The sequence below is a fragment of the Sinocyclocheilus anshuiensis genome, unplaced genomic scaffold, assembly GCF_001515605.1.
Source record: "Sinocyclocheilus anshuiensis isolate Anshui unplaced genomic scaffold, SAMN03320099.WGS_v1.1 scaffold181, whole genome shotgun sequence".
Taxonomy (NCBI): domain Eukaryota; kingdom Metazoa; phylum Chordata; class Actinopteri; order Cypriniformes; family Cyprinidae; genus Sinocyclocheilus; species Sinocyclocheilus anshuiensis.
The window spans coordinates 239,905-257,434 of NW_015540898.1; the positions used below are offsets into that span (position 1 = coordinate 239,905).

General features: G+C 34.8%; 1 protein-coding gene across 1 annotated transcript in view; it reads right to left on the reverse strand.

Annotated features, from left to right (window-relative positions):
- The window catches only part of lars2 (leucyl-tRNA synthetase 2, mitochondrial), a 70,244-nt gene extending 57,235 nt beyond the window's left edge, over nucleotides 1-13,009 (reverse strand). The window contains exons 1-3 of the mRNA XM_016486878.1: nucleotides 12,891-13,009; nucleotides 9,878-10,067; nucleotides 1,279-1,407 (exon numbers count right to left, since the gene is read on the reverse strand). Of these exons, the coding sequence (XP_016342364.1) occupies nucleotides 1,279-1,407; nucleotides 9,878-10,063 (315 nt within the window). The 5' untranslated portion in view covers nucleotides 10,064-10,067; nucleotides 12,891-13,009. The remainder of the gene's footprint in view (nucleotides 1-1,278; nucleotides 1,408-9,877; nucleotides 10,068-12,890) is intronic.
- Between the last annotated feature and the right edge of the window lie 4,521 nt (nucleotides 13,010-17,530).

A 17,530-nucleotide genomic window follows, 5' to 3' on the forward strand; every position in this document is an offset into this window, starting at 1 on the left:
TTTCTACAAAACAAAACCGGAAATCGAGGGGTTATGACGTCATTAGCAGGCGACACAATGACACTATGGACACGGTCCGTGTCACTAGTTAAAATTGCTTATTTCTCTGGATTTAAACATTCTTCGAAACATTTGGGATAATGTTAAGTACACAAGTCAGAAAAATACTGTATATAACACTGTTCTAGTGGTTTTTGGATATTTTAATACAAAAATCATACATATTGTGCCTTTAAGTATATACATGCATAATAAGTATACACGGTACACAAATATATTATGTAAACAAAAACTTATTTTGGGTGCGATTAATCGTTTGACAGCACTAGGTTCACAAATCAAGCACTATGGCAAAAGTGTTTCAAGGTCATCATAACATAGTACTCTGGCAGGGCTCTACAGTGCGACCATTTGCATTTGCGACTGAAAACTACTGCACGCGACTATGAAAAATTTTTTAGGAGCACCAGTGCGACTGACCCGATCATGCACAAGTGCTCCTAAAAAGAAAAGTAAGCGTAGAGCCCTGTCTGGTTGAAAATAAGTCTTTATTAACCAATAATTTGCGCCATGATCATAATTTGTGTGAAAAGGAATACAAGTTGTTGGTGTTTTATTACCACTAGTGTTCATTTCAGCTGGAAACGGGAGTGTATTGTATGTATAGGTATATAGAGGCATGTTTTCCCAATGAGCCTGTGTTAAAATAAGCATTGCCACATGGTTCTAAATCATATGCTTTATTTCCAGCAACATGCCTCTTCTATATATTACTGTATGTACTGTAACCAAGACATAAAGCGACTCCTGTGGTCGTATCAATTGAGGTCACAACACCCACCCGTATAAAACACACTCCATCAGGATAATGATGTCCACGATGACCTTTCATCTCCTTGTTATAAACTGACGGTATTTTTCAGAAACATTCTCACCAATCATAACATCAGTCCTTTGGCGCGGTGAGCTGCAGGCTTTAGAAAGTGCTGTTTTCAAAAGGTGTGAGCACATTCTGAACATACATAACAAACTTTGAGCTCTGATTAAGAGCATATTCACACCATTTCCATTATTCAGACACCTCATAATTAAAACACACGTCATTCCAGCAGACCTTGACTGCAGCTTTTACATTTCTGGGACCGTGTTTTGGTGTGTCTGTGTGTTGGTGTATGAATATAAAAATGAGGCAGGAGAGAGGATAAATCATCATACTATGTGTGTGCTGCTGACAGAGAACAGTACATTCTGATATTACTGTTTTAAGAGTAAAATTACCTGATGGCCCCTCATCCTCTGGAAATGGCTGATGGTGTCGCTAATGGTGTAAACCCTCACGTGGCCCATGTGCAGCCGACCCGATGGGTACGGGAACATGGAGAGGACGTAGAACTTCTTCCGGGAGCTCTAAACATGGAAAAACAAACGAGTCATTCTGTGTTTCTTCCTTCTTGAAGAATTTTGGCAAGATTTTCCATGCCGTTCCAAACCTGTGTGGCTTTCTTTCTTTTGTGGAACACAAAAGAAGATATTTTGAAATGGTTTTGGGGTCCCATTGACTTCCATAGCATGGACAGAAATACTATGGACGTCAATGGAACCTCAAACTAAATTTTTTTAAAATAGGCCTATCTTCTTTTGTGTTGAACAGAAGAGAGAAACTCGTGCAGGTTTGGAATGACAGTGAGTGTGAGTAAATGACGGCAACATTTTCATTTTGGGGTGAACTATCCCTTTAAGCTCTATCAATAGCATTTTTGGTAAAACATTGATTATCACAAAACATAATGCTTATAGTTTTATAAAACACTCACATAAATTCTTCTGATAAAACTTGTGTATTATTTGAGCTGTATTGTGCAGTCGAATGTATTTCTCAAAGTTTAATAATTACACTGTAAAAAATGACCGTGAATTTAACGGTAAAAGACTGTAAAAATGCTACAGTAAAAATTCCCGGTAAATTCCCCTACTATATACGGTGGAAAACTGTATTGGACATTACATGTATTGGACATAAATTTTACGGTAGTATACCGTTTTTGGAAGGGAAAAATACCGTATAATTTACAGTGAATAACCGTAAATTGACATTCCCAGAATTCCCTGCGTTACATTTCAAATTTGATGTTTTTTTGTTGAAATAACTATGTTTCTTCTTAGTTTTTTCTTGTCAGTTTTGTATATTAGGTTGTGTGTTACACCTAATGTTGTTAAATGAATGTTTATTGCATTATTTCAGTTTCATGTGTGTTACCGTGATGGTGTTTAGTGTTTGTGTGAATGACACTGTGCACCTTCTATATATGTTATTATTTAAAAGCTGCTTGTGATGGGCTTTGGTTCATCATGTGACTTTCTCATTACCACCTGCATTTGGTGGTTATCAGTGTATTACAAAGGTACAAAACAGATTTCAGTACTTCAATAGGTTGGTATATTAACATTATATCAGTTAATGAAATTACGGTATTTAACTGTAAATTTAAGTTAAAACCGTAAAACCTAAAACGTTGTTACCGTATTTTTTACGGTAAAATTCCGGCAACCACAGCTGCCGGTTTTTTACCGTAAATTTTACGGAATTTTTTTTACAGTGTATAATAATAATGATATAAATAATATGATTAAAATTTTAATTTTAACAGTAAGCCTCTTTGATGCAGCACTTTGTTTTCCAAGAAATTAAAGGAGTTGTTTTCCTTTGATTTCATTTTAAAAGATGAATTAAATTGTTAATGTTTTATGCCGTTAATTGTTTACCACCGTTTTTGATAATAACTTTGTATTAAACCATAAATCCAGAAAAGTTAAAACAGACAACACAACATTTCTGAGAAATTAAACCTTTTATTGTGACAAATTTAAAACTATATATATGAAACTGTTTTTGAAATAAAAAAATATATGTATTTAATTGATTAGACATCATTTTTGATTAATGCATTTTAATTAAACCATTAAAACAGAATCCAGAAAAATGAAAAACACAGAATTAAATCAAATTTGGGACAAAATAGAACAGATTTCATAGGGATCTATTTTTTATTTATTTAAATAAATTGTTGTTAAATTGTATAAGTTGCACTATTTAAATTAATTAAACATGCTTTCTGATTTTAACCATTAAAATGGAATACAGATAAATTAAAACGAAAAAAAAAAAAAACGAATTTAGGAAAGACAAAAACAACTTTGGCGGTAACAATGGAATCACTGGAATTTTTGATATATACCATGGTGCACATGATAATTATATTCATCTACTATAATATATAGTATGTGTGTGTATATGTGTGTGTGTATAATATATATATATATATATATATATATATATATATACACCTTGCTACGTGTACTGCGTTAGGCTAACCGAGACTTGTCATTTGCACTTATATATTGTTGCTCTTTTGTTAGTTTTGACTGCTTTTATTGTCCTCATTTGTAAGTCGCTTTGGATAAAAGCATCTGCTAAATGACTAAATGTAAATGTAAATAATATATTTATATGATAATCCATTCATAGAACATGTCCAAAACATGCAATGGTACTTTTGGTATGTTGGTTACTGTAATAAAATTCATGCCAGATCATCTTGGTCGAATACAAGCAATCTCGTCTAGTGTAGTGGAAACTTGAGGTTACAACTCAATATCATCAGGTAGCAGCAGAGTCCTAATATGAGGCATTCACATGACTTGTTTAAGCGCAGGCTGCTGACCTGCGAGACCCGCTAAGGCTCATACATTCAGTCACGCTCTCCGCGGCAGTTTTAATGATTCATGACGGCTTTGAAGAAGCGCGCCGCACTGGGCAAGCATTAATCAGTGCAGGTCAAAAAGGCCTGAATTATTCAGCAGCTGAAAGAGACAGAGACCCATTTTGGGAGAGAATACATCTCCACTGCATCTCTCGAGAAGCTTTTCCCTTTATCCTGTGAATCAGTCTTCAGGTGGGTGTATCTGGGAACTCTGATAAATTTGGTGCGTAAACAATTGAGGTCAGTTTTCAGAGTATCGACCCCACTGAAATCTATTCAGAGCACAAGAGAAGCATATTTGTTTTCTATGAAAAGCACAGTGACTGTACAAGAAATCCTTTGTGTGGTGAGAACATGTGAAAATTAACAGTGTGAGAAAACAATAGGAAGAACTGCTGATGGAAAACAAAGCAGATGGAGCAAGACTGCAGCGCACATATCTGAGGAACGAAAGCAAAAGGTGTTAAATGTTCTCGGCTCAGGGTCAGACTATTTTTAGAAGCCCTGCCATCAACACCACAGGCATACCACAGCAGAAACCCATCTGATTTTGAGGGTGTTCGTCAAATATCTTTAAAGGAAATATTTCACCAAAAAATACATTAAAGGAACAATTCACCCAAAATTAAAAACTTGCTAAAATTTTCCATCCAAGATGTTGGGTTCTTTATCAGAACAGATTTGGAGAAATGTAGCATTGCATCACTTGCTCAGCAATGGATGCTCTGCAGTGAATGGGTGCCGTCAGAATGAGAGTCCAAACAGCTGATAAAAACATCACAATAATTCACAAGTAATCCACACCACTCCAGTCCATCAGTTAGTGTCTTGTGAAACAAAAAGCTGTGTGTTTGTTTTGTCAAGGTCAATATAATAAGTAATATTTATTAAAAGAATTGACCTTTTTATGACATGGCTTAATTCAGGTTGGGAAAATGTATGATTTACTTATGAATGAATAATTCACGATATCTGTAAAAACCTTGAATAATATATTTAAATATATTTTTAACAATAATTAAGACAATTAAGATTAAAGTGTAAGGAAAATATGTTTGTTTGTTTTACTTCATGGTTACACCACATGACATTTGAATACATTGAAACTTTTCTTGAAATTGTAGTAAAAGATTTTCAAAACCATAAGAAACTAACATTAATACAAAGAATAAATTTCTAACTCTAATAACTTGTCAAGTGTTTTAAACGACATTTGTCCTTTATCACGGACATTCTTATTCATCTTTGACCCATATATGAAGTATATTTTGGAATAAACATTACATATTACTTTTAACTAACAAGGTCTTGGGGCAAATATGAACAAAAACGCCTCCAAAATTTAAAGGGAGCAAAAAAAACAAACATAATATTGCAACTAGGGCTGTCAGTTGATTAAAATGTTTTATCTAATTAATTACATGATGTTTCGATTAATTAATCTAATTAATCGCAATTAATCGCAAAATAATTTTGACTGTGGAAATAGCCACAAAAGATTATTTAAAGCTATTTTCGTGTTAAATGAGAAAGTATCAAGTAGACATTAGAAATTGTAGCTTTAAAAATATTTTATTTGATTCAACATAAAATTTATTACACATAATCATTTAGGCTACAACGGCTTAACATAAACTATCTATGGAACATAAAAAAAGATAATTTAAGAAACATCTCAGCATTTTTTGTTCATACAATGAAAGTCATTGGTAATCAAAACAGCTTTGTTACCAACAGTCTTCAAAATACCTTCTTTTATGTTCCACAAAAGAAAGTAAGTCATTCAGGTTTGAGTAAATTATGACAGAATTTAATTTTTTTTGGGTGAACTATCCCTTTAATGTTTTTATTATTATTATTGTTTTTTTATTTTTTTATTAAATGATACTCTAAATAAGAACCTAAATCTGCCAGCAGGTGGCGGTAAATGTCTTTATGAGTCATTCATTCGAACGGCTGATTCATTCAGGAATGAAGTAAATGCTCGGCCTTTGAATCATTGATTCACACGATTCGTTCAAAATGCGGATTCATTCAGAAACTAAACAATGCTGTGCTGCTCGGAGATGCGAAACAATTCTGCTATGGCTTTAAAGGTAATATGTTCTCTGCAAAACTGAGCAAAAACATAATATTGTGTTTAAAATATAACAATATTAACTTCTTATTTACTGAACTATTGTATAAAATCACATTTAAACTCGTGATATTCAGGACAGAAACAGCACTTGTCTGATATTGCTCTCGCTGCTCGTGTGATATCACTTATCATATGATATAAATATGAGACAAAAACTTATACAGGGGCATTTTTACCCCAATATCTTGCGTTTTAGGACATAACTGCATTTATGGAGTTGTTGCCCTGCATCATATTTGTCAACAGTCAACTGTATGAAATGTAAGATGACGTACAGATTTGGGGGCGGGGCCAGTGCGTTAACTGGTTAAAATATTTTTATCGTGTTATTTTTTCATAACTAATTAATTAAGATTAGTGGTCGACCGATATATCGGCCGATATTTGGCAATTTTTAAATATCGGCATCGGCCGATAAGTTTTTCCGGTTTGGCCGATGCTTTTGAGGCGGGACTTTTATTTTGACGGCGCAACGGCAACGTCTGAGCACACAGTGCTCACATTCTCCCTCTTGTTCACTGTCGTAGTTAACAGTTCTGTCTAATACGGATAGAAGTCTGTCTAATAATCAGATAGAACGGTTAAACAAAGGAATTAAAATGTATACAAAAAAGTATTATAATGATTGCTTTAATACTATTAGTAATAGAAAAGCAAACATTATAATAATGTCTCGTTTGCCGTCAGCATTCAGCAAATACGCATTTATATCATTTGAACAAATCTTTGAATGTCTATTAATTAACATTTCATTTCACAAACCTTGCAAACTTAGTTGAATCCAGTTGAGATCTTGTGAAGTGTGTATGTGTATCCTGCATGATTGCGTGTTCTCTGCGTGACGGTCGGTCCGTGCGAATAGAATGCGGACAGGAGGAGAGTTCAGCCTCTCTGGAGACGCGTGATCGACAAAATTTAGACTCGTGATTTCAAATTATGCTGCGCTTTATCCATTTGCCCACTGCCATATTCCCGTGATTTTCACTGTGTGCTGTATGTAAAATGAGTGTTACCTTGGCTTTATTTGAAAAAATATGATTCCCAATGCACACAAACTTCCCAGATTACTTAGTGCCCTGTTAGTTACAATGTTGACTTTTTATTAAATATTTATTTATTTGTGAAAAATACATTGTCATCTAAAGTATAAGTATGTTTATTTCACACATTTACTTTTTAATCAATTTTCAAATGATTTCAAATTTTTTAAACATTAATTAAAATACATAAAATTATATCGGCTTTATATCGGCCATCGGCCACCCTGCTTTCAAAGATATCGGCTGTCAAAAAACCCATATCGGTAGACCACTAGTCCAGCTTCTGGATGTCCTTTACATTGAAAAAAAAAATCGATCTGTTTTCTGAGATGCTGGTTGGTTTTCATTCTTGCCCGCTTTCATATTCATGTCATTTTCACTGTGTGCTGTATGTAAAATGAGTGTTACCTTGGCTTTATTTGAAAAAATATGATTCCCAATGCACACAAACTTCCCAGATTACTTAGTGCCCTGTTAGTTACAATGTTGACTTTTTATTAAATATTTATTTATTTGTGAAAAATACATTGTCATCTAAAGTATAAGTATGTTTATTTTACACATTTAATTTTAAATCTATTTTCAAATGATTTCAAATTTCTTAAATATTAATTAAAATAATTAAAATTATATCGGCTTTATATCGGTCACCCTGCTTTCCAAGATATCGGCATCGGCAGTCAAAAAACCAATATCGGTCGACCACTAATTAAGATAATGCGTTAAACTGAAAGCCCTAATTGCAACCCTAGTACCCTGAAATGATTCCATGTTTTTCTTTTTTTATATAGGCAATTTACATTATGCGATTGTTGTGTAAATACATGTTTGCCAGCTTCGAGCAGCATTAAACAGTCTGTGTAGCTTCTATTCCACGTTTGCAGTATAAAGATGACTTTTGTTGATGTTGATACAGTTTTATTGGTGACAGTCTGTCGTATTCTGATTGACTGAAATGTTGGATAAATTGAAGTATTTGACATACAAGACAGCACAGGTAATGATAAAAACTGCTCTTAGAAAGGTAAGAAAATCCAGTTAGTAAATATTGCCCCTTGATGAAAAAAAAAATTATTTCTGATCCTGCTTACAATCAATGACAACAGTCGACAGTTTCATATTTTCTTGCCATTTCTGATTCAATTACGCCATTCACAATGTTGATGAGCAATCCGTTCTCTTGTAAATGAATTTAAGCACAGTCTTGTACTTTTGTCTTTTCGTTTCAAATACTTTTTGCTTCAAATCAAATTTTCTAATGTTACTGATATTAAATTAAATTGCTTGCAATTTGATTCATCTCTGGGCTGGTTGGTTGTTTGGATAAAATCTGATCCAACTGAGATTTCAGTCTCTGAATGATTCTATTAATAAATGCAGCTTCAGCAAACACATGAAGTGAGAGACGCGATGGAGAGACACATCCTGGTAGCAGACCACTCTCTCCTACAGAACACAACAACAAGGCTTAAAAGCCAACCAACAAACACCAACAAAAAGCAGCTTCTCTGTAAAAGATGAACGCTTCAGAAGCCAGACGTCTCTTTTCTCACACATACAAAGGTTTTCCTCAGTGAGATGGAAGGGATTCTTTGAATGAAAATCTCAAGGGAGAGACACTTCAAAGTAAAACACGGCATACTGTAACTGCACAGGCTGCAGGGAGAAAACACCCTCCTCCTCTTGCCTTTAAAAAGAGAATTTTTAATGCATTTCCACATTGCTCTTGCTCATTCAAAGACAGTTCATACTGATAACGTCTGTCAAGAAACTGTCTGTCATAAAAGTGGTCCATGTGACAGGCCCATGTCACCCACATTGAAAATAAATCTATATTTTTGCTGCTTGTTCATCTTATTTTACTTGACTAAAGCAAATTGCTAAAGATTTTATTTCATTGTGCTCAGTCCACTTCTCATATGTGAGTTTAATCCATTTGTGTTAGGACTTCATGAATCATTTTTATTGCATTCACTGAAACTGCATCGGTGGATTTTTAGTTCCCGGCATTATTTGCAGAGGCCTGAATCGGGAGATTAAATGTTGAAATTAAGGGTTATTTTATGTACTTGTGAGTCAAAGGAAAAGACATGTTAGTGTTTTATGTTTATGTTGAAGTGGTTAGGTTGTGGGACGGTTGACTATGCTTCATGCACTCGTGGGAAGTTTGTATTTATGAGTCGGGATATTGTCATTTCAACATCAGATGCATCCAAGTCACTTTGGTCAGAACATAATGATGGTGTACCTTTTCCACAAAAAAATAAAAGTTAACTCTACTTCTACAAAATGACGAATAAAGATTGTGCATCACATGTGTTTTTGCTTTTTTGTTTTAATTCAATTATGAAGCTGCTGATAATTGAATCGTTATGTATTGCATCGTAACTATACAGTACTACAGAATTGTTTTTACATACAACTTAGCTAGTCTTACTGTAAATGGCAAAAAAACCCGCATTTTATTCAATTCAACAAATTTACCATCAATACAGATGTTGCATCAATTGCATCCAACGTGTTTTCTCAGTGACATGTTTTCTGAAATATTATTTTAAAATATGCAAATGAGGCATTAATTAAATATGCACCAATTTGCAAACATTTCCACAAATCCGAACATTGGATGAAGCCAATATCAAAGGTTTTTACAGAGGAGATTTTAGTTATTACTCCATGAATCAGAAAATGCTGTCAACAAAACCTGAACCATGATTTCAGGAGTAAGATTGTTTGTAAATATTGCATCTTCACCTTTCGTGTTAAGAAGAGAGAATGTCATACAAGTTTAGAACTACATGATGATTAGATAAAGAAAAAAAAAACCTGGTTAACATTGTCTATTGACAGTGAGCTGATGCGTTTTGAGCATCTTTCCACATTAGAATCATCTGCTGTGCATCACCAGTCACGTGGTTCTTCATGAAGTGCATTACCTGATCTGCTGCATCTCTCTGCCACTGTTCCTGTATGCGGCCGTGCCACCACTGCTCCACCCGACGCCGCGTCTCCGCCTTATAGTCGCGCTCCCAAACCCCCGATTCACTGAACAGCCCGCGGACGCTGAGCCTGATCAGATGGGCATCGAGCAGTGGCCTCCGCGAGCACACAGCGAGCAGCATGACTCTGGGGGAGCATACACACAGTCAAAAAGAGAACAATAACAGCATGGATGAAGATGAATGCCCCTTCATTTAAAGGAACACTCCACTATTTTTGAAAATGATATAACGCAGCACCTGAAAATAGGCTAACTTCCGTCAACATAACCAACGTGACCACCTGCTTGCACAGGGAACGTGCTGGGGACTATTTTCAGGCGCTGCGTAATATCATTGCGCCTGCTGCACCCATGGTACGGCAGCAAAGTTCCTTGATTATTACGCCGGAATGAGAGTATAGTTTCTAGCCATATCGGCCTAGAAAATCGCAACTTTTCATTTTCCGTCGGTCTTAGTACACGATGTAACTACAGAAGAGTCAAGTTTTAAATAGGAAAAATATAGAAACTCTTTGGTCATTTTTGAGCGAGATGCTAACGGTCTAATCAGATTCAATGATCTATGCTAAGCTAAGCTAAAAGTGCTACCGCCAGACCCGGAGATCGGCTGAATGGATTCGAAAACGGTAAAACTCAACTGTTTAACTCTAGGGGAGTTGGAAAATTAGCCTTTTTTCAAAAATAGTGGAGTGTTCCTTTACACTGATAGGGTAGATATGGTGTATTGTGTTCAGATGTCTGTTCTGTTAGAGAAACAAACAGATTTGCGCCGTAACTATGGCAAAGTGAGATAGTGTAAGGTGGAAATAAACCTGTCCCCTTGGAAACAAGTGTTTTAACACCTACAAAAACCTCTAAATTGGTCACATTAAACATAAAAATAATTTACCAGTACAAAGCATGTTGGAGGTTTTGCAAAATGTTTCAAAAAAATAAAGAAAAAGAAGAGTTACTTTCCTTTTTTTCTCATGAAAAAGTATTTCATTAGTTCATTATAATTAATTCTAGGTCATTCTAATAAATCATTTGGTCATTTGGGTCCCTCATATAAATGTTTGAAAAAAAATGGCTTCAACAATCCAATTTAAAAATTCAGTAATTTTATTCTTGTATCTTATATAATATTCCGTAGGTTTTATATACTTTTTAATATATTTTGTTTGCTTTTCTTTATTCTCTTTTTATATTTTAAGGCAAGACACTACATGAATAGAGTAACAAATCTCACCATACATTCCCAGTTGATTCATCACAGTACATTAAGACACCTGTTCTGTATTACAAGTTTTCTGAGATATTATGATTAAATATGCAAATGAGGCATTGTCTAATTAAATATGCACTAATAATTAAATATGCACTAAAATCATTTCTGAAAAAATCATTGGGAACATTGGATGAAGGGTCAAAATTCTTATTTCAATTCTTGTTTGTTTATTTATTGTTTTGGATATTATATAAATCAGCCATCGGCTGAATGATACATGAACAAACCCATCTTTGTAAACGCTCGGCGTATAGATTGAATAAAACTATAAAGTTTGGTGTATGTAAATGCTGCTGAAATGGAGATTTCTGAAAAAAACTCATTTTGAGAAAATAGCCTTTTAAGATATGGATTGTAATTTAAATATACAGACGAAAATACATAAAGTGTCATAAAATAAAGCATTAAAAGTGGATTTTTCTGCCCACTAGTCTGAAAGAAGACAAGTTACAGCCAAAAATCTCTAAATTTGCCAGTTGTTGAAAATGACACTTAATGTTTCGCCTTAAAAATGTAAATCAGGTTATCTGTCAATCCTAAAATTACTATCATATTGTTCCCTTTTTAAATTAAACATTCCATTAATAAAAACAAATAAAATACAATGACATTGTTTTAAAATTGAATTGTTCAAAGGCATTTTGTTTTAAATCATTGTATCTTTTATATGCTAGCCTATGTTTTTTGCCGTACCTGTCATGATTTAGTACAGATGAATCATTAAAATATATTTCTAGTAGTAAAGCTTAACTGTCAACCCTGTCACCTGTCTGAATCAGGGTCAGTAATTCACTTTTTATTAAGGGGCATTGGGGCAATAATAGATGGGGCATTTTTTTTACCTTTATGAGGGCATTTTATACTATTAAAAAAATACAAATAAATAAATAAAAACATTGTTTATAAAAAAAATTTAAAAATAGTTTCCAATAAAATCTGCTTTAAAAAGTAGCCGTAAATAATGCACAAGCTGTAAGAAGAAATTCTCTTCTAGAGTAATTTTAAAATATCTGACCAGTCTTCATGAAACAGGAATTCATTACTAGGGCATTTTTTCACCCCCACAATTTAAATATGGGGTCATATTTATATTTTCAGTGGCATTTGTAGCCCAAGGCCAGTTTAATTTCTGCCCCTCGTCCCAAAATATATTTAAATGTATTAATGCAGCATTATCTAACGCAAGTTATTAACACTTAAACGTGCTCATCTGATATTTGGGCATCTTTTCTTAAGCAAATCTGACGCAGATGAGGCTACTGAGGAAGATGGTGCAAGGCTCGATTAGGGTGAGATGTTAGAGGACAGAAGTGTTTCTGTCAGCCGCCCACCAGCTCACACACACTCAAGGTCTCATGTTTGTGGAAGAGAAGTGAGGGTCCCGTTGCTCTGGTTACCCATCTCCCAATGATGAAGACTCATGGTGATCTTGGACTCCAAAGTGAATCTCAAAGGCAGCACAATGTTCAATGTGATCATGAGTGTTAGAAGAGCCGCAGTCAGGTCTAATGCATTTAGATGTGTAACGTAGCCTCACATTGTGCTTAACAACGTTATCAATCGGTTTCAGTAATAAAGCAAGTATTTCCAGCAGGACATGAGTGCAAATAGAACGTTACAGACATCAGATGTCAAATGGTTACAGATGAAGAATAGAGAACATGGATCACATTCTACTTACACGACAAATAACGGGACCTATAGAGATGTATTGCGATCCGTTCAGTGTGATCGATATTAAATATCCATTCAAAGCTTCATTAATACGCAATACACTGACAGATTCACACCGCTACACGGGCGCCGCCATATTGTTCAAATAACTCAAACTTTATTTAAACACCCGCGCGTGAGGAACGATGTACACACACACACACACACACACACACAGTAGTTGTAGTCTACTGTGATAATTCGAATAAGCATTCTTCACTGGCGTTCTCTTCTAAACATACTGGAGATGCTTCCTTTGGCCTTTTATTGCTTTTATTTTTGTGAAGAATGCGCATTTGGACAGTAAACGAATCATTTATTCACGCTCTTAAAGGGATAGTTCACCCAAAAATGTATCATCAAAAAAATTCTCGGTCTGAGTTGGCAGTACATTTGAATTTGAACTTAATTTGTGACCGTTTAAAAAGTACATTGTGTATAGTATGAATAACTCACATTTTTGGTGTGAACAGGCCTTAATGCCGGGTTCAGCCTGCACGATAGTCACTGTGTCAGGTTACACGATTTTGACCCCTAAAATCTTGTCGTGTCATGGACAAGAAACACGTCAGACTACACGTTGCTTCCCGACCATTCATCGCGTGCCGTCTTTAATGACGTGCGTGATGTCATCGAGAAGGCGGAACTAGCGACTGACTTCCGAAAGCAAGAGCGTAAGCATTGCTGAAGCGCTTCCGCTATACTTCGCCAGCATTTTTCTTTCTTTGTTCTGTCGTGGTAGTCCCTCGATGACACATCATACAGGCAGGAGTACTCCACGAACCTTTCCGCCATCTCATAATTCTTTCGTTTCGCCGTGTTTGAAACCTGTGTATGAAAGAGCTCCTGTGCTGCTATTGGTCAACGTCACCAATGTGACAGAACTCGTCGTGGACGACGGAAAAAAAATTAAACATGCTAGTCTTTCTGTCGTGATGTCGTGAAGCATCGCAGACGCGGGATCGGTTGTCGTTCACTATGACACACTACACGAGCTGAAACGATGGAATCTTGCGTCCCGACGCCCATTGTCGTTTACGAATCCCCACGACACTCTACGTCAAGCAAATTGTGGCAAAATCGGGCTAAAATTGTGTAGTCTGAACCGGGCATAAGACACCCTGCTCCTCAAATTCCTTAGCATTTATATATGTAGTGTTCATTGAAAACGCTGTACATATTCAAACAACCATTTCTTTATTTACCCTTGCATTGCAAACAAGCAGAGACAGTCCAAAATGTCTTCATTGGTTAAAGCTGCAGTCCGTAAGTTTTGCCTCTTTGTCGCCATCTCTGTTTGAAAACCTGCGATTGCAGCTGTTTGCAGAATGATCTTCCTTGCGTGGGTTGTGCGGCGGCACGGCTCCAGTGCGGATGAATCTAATGTTTTGAGGAGTATGTGTGTGTGCAGTCAGTCACCGCACCAGTGTGAATATTGTACTTTGCACTCACAGATTCTAGCCTTCGTCTTGGAATATATGACCCAAATAAGCATTTTCACCATATATTGTCATCTGAACAAGTAACAAGTCTGCCACATTTGTTCTGACCAACTGAGGAAAAAAGCATTACAATAAATCGCGCTACCAATGGTGATTTAATCTAAATGAGCTCATATCACATCAAACCGTGCAAATTATTATTATTGTTATACTTTATTCTCAAATTGTTAATGTTAACAACATCAGCATTGCGTGACTATGAAAGTAAGGCGATAGTTTTGAACACTGGCTGGTTATGTACTTGCTCAAATATTGATTTCGGATCATTTTTAACCAAAAAAAAGCTACGGACTGCAGCTTTAAATATAAAAAAAAAAACACAGACAAACGTAAAGGGTGACCAACAGTAGCCTACTGAATTATGAAAAAAAAAAAATGAGTGTGTGCGTTTTACCGTGTTTCTTACACATTAATGTCAATGAGCACGTCAAATTTAAATTATAATTTTGGCCACCACTGAAATGGGTCAAACCACAGATATTACCTGATACTCTTGGAAGTCCGCGCTCTTTCAGGCTATGTCTGAAATGGATGTGCACCGTTCAATTGAACGATTACGTTTACCCTCGGTTTATATGTGCAGATGCATGTGAAAGTTATGTTCGTTACCATGGCATACCATACCATTTCACAGAGGACTTTGGAGTGATTTGGAAGTCAGTTTTGTTTGTTTGATGCTGTAACCTGTTTCATTAAACCTCGACTATTGGTGAAGATTCGAGATGGACTGCTGTAAAAGCCACAAATATATTTGAAAAGATACATTTCTTGGCCTGCAATGATTTCCACTTAGAGGGCTATATTTTTATCATTATATTTTTTTATTATAGTCTTTGAATCTGACACTTGAGCATCACAATGAGTGGCACAGTATCCTTCATACAGTAGCTGCCAGGCATGAGAATTCAGTGTTGGATGTTTTTCCCTGTTACCTTAGCAACCCTTTTATCTCTCAATAGCAGATTGTTTTCCGTTGAAGCATTCAGATTTGTGAAATCGGGAGCGAAACACAGGCTCTATTTCACACCAGATGAAACAAACAGAGCATTTACTCCTTTACTGTAAGGTCACTGAAGTTCAGTCATATCTTCATCCCCAAAGGCTCTGTCATATGTTTCAAAAATCTGTCTGTGGTGAAGCTGCATCTGATGATTAGATTTCTTTTGTTTTACATCAAACTGAAGGCATCTGTTTCTTTCAGATAATAGTACAGACTAAATTTGCGAACCTTTGAGTCTGCATTGTTGTTATCGTTAACTAAAACTAAAAATATATGTAAAAAATTACTGAAATAAATTTAAATATAGAAAAATTTAACTTCATTTTAGTTAGAAGCCAAAGCAACATTTATAATTTTGCTTCATCTAATAAAGTAGTATCCTACTAAAATAATTAAAACTTAAATGAAAAATAATAATAAAAATTATATAGACATATTTAAAATAAATAAAAGGGGGGAAGTAAAACAAATAAAAATGACAAAATTACAACAAAATTACATTTTTTTACTGAAATTAACATAAAAAAATGAAAATATAAAAACTAAACTGAAATAAAAATTACAAAAACAGAACAAAATTACTAAAACGTTCAAAGAACATTTTTAAAAAATCTAAACAAATTCAAAACTAATATAAATTACAAACATAAACTGTAATAAAAAAAATGAAAAAAGAAAAAGCACTGGTAATTTTCTGCTGGGACATTATCCAGTAATTTTATGGACATTTACATTAATCCTAAAACAAAAACAAACAATAAATAAATAAACAGAAAATTCCTTCATAATAATTTAGTACACTGTGCCTTATTTTTTTACAGTGTACAACAAATTACTAAAACATAAAATTAATATTAAACATTAAAGTTACTAAAACTAAAATTAACATTTAAACAGAAAATATAAAAAACTAATTCATAAAAATATTAATATTTATACAAGTATATTAATGATAGTAAAATAACACCGGTCTGTAGTTAACAACATTAAACAAACACATACTGTAAACTATCAGCATAAAATAATATCTTAATGGAATTTTGCCCACCATAATTTCCTCTGTTTTCCAAAGTTTATGATCTAGAAGCATAAACATGAACGAAAAAAGAAGGAAACAATACATAAGCAAGCCAAGAGTATATCGTTCATTTTATTAGTGTTGTTTGCTAAGGTAACCATCACCTGTTGCCCAGGGTTAGGAGTAGCCTGTACGATTAAACCATTAAAATAAACCTCATATATACTGCATATTAAACAATAACTTCTAATAAAGAAGCAACATGCACACATTCTAAAGATGTGGTTGGATCTGACCGTTCTGCCTCAAAGTTATGAAGATCTCTTAATTATAATTATGTGAAATGTCCATTTCCCTGATCTCCTCTCGGGCCCCAGGCATCTGTGTTATTCTCTCTCTGATGAATGATGTTCAGCGGTGCCTCGGGCTTTGTGCAATGAAGTCAACATCTGAGATTAAATCTCCCTCCCTCATTTCCTTCACTTTCCTCTTCTATTTGACCTGTTTAGCTGTATGTTTGTAGTGACCATTAGCATCCTCTGCAACCCCATCTCATGAGAAAACACGAGTTTTACGAGGTGGTGATTTCGTATGAATTTGTACCATTTGTACAGAAACGGACGATATTTTGAAAAATAAGCAAGGATGAAGATCCTTAACCCCTAAATCATACATGAAGCCTGATAAAATGCTGCACTCACACATGGTTCACAAAACATGCCACACTTTCGGGGAGCTCAGAAAATAGAGCTTGGAGACATCATGCATCAGAAGGCTTCTTGCTACATTTCATCGTAGTCCCAAAACCCCAAATGTTTTTTTTTTAGCCCAGTTAACACATGTTTTGTTCTAAAAGCAGCCATTTGCATTTTCATTATACTGAATTTTCACTCTAAAAGCTAATTATTAAATTGTTTTTCACTTCTATATGTGCACTTTCCTATATGTCCTTATCTTTCTACTCTAGCTTAACATGTTTGAAGTACACAAATCAAGTAAACTGGGACACTTTTTTGGCATGGAAATGACTGGGGAAAAAATCAACCTGAATTCACCTATGAATCTGCAAATAAGCAAACTTTCTAATA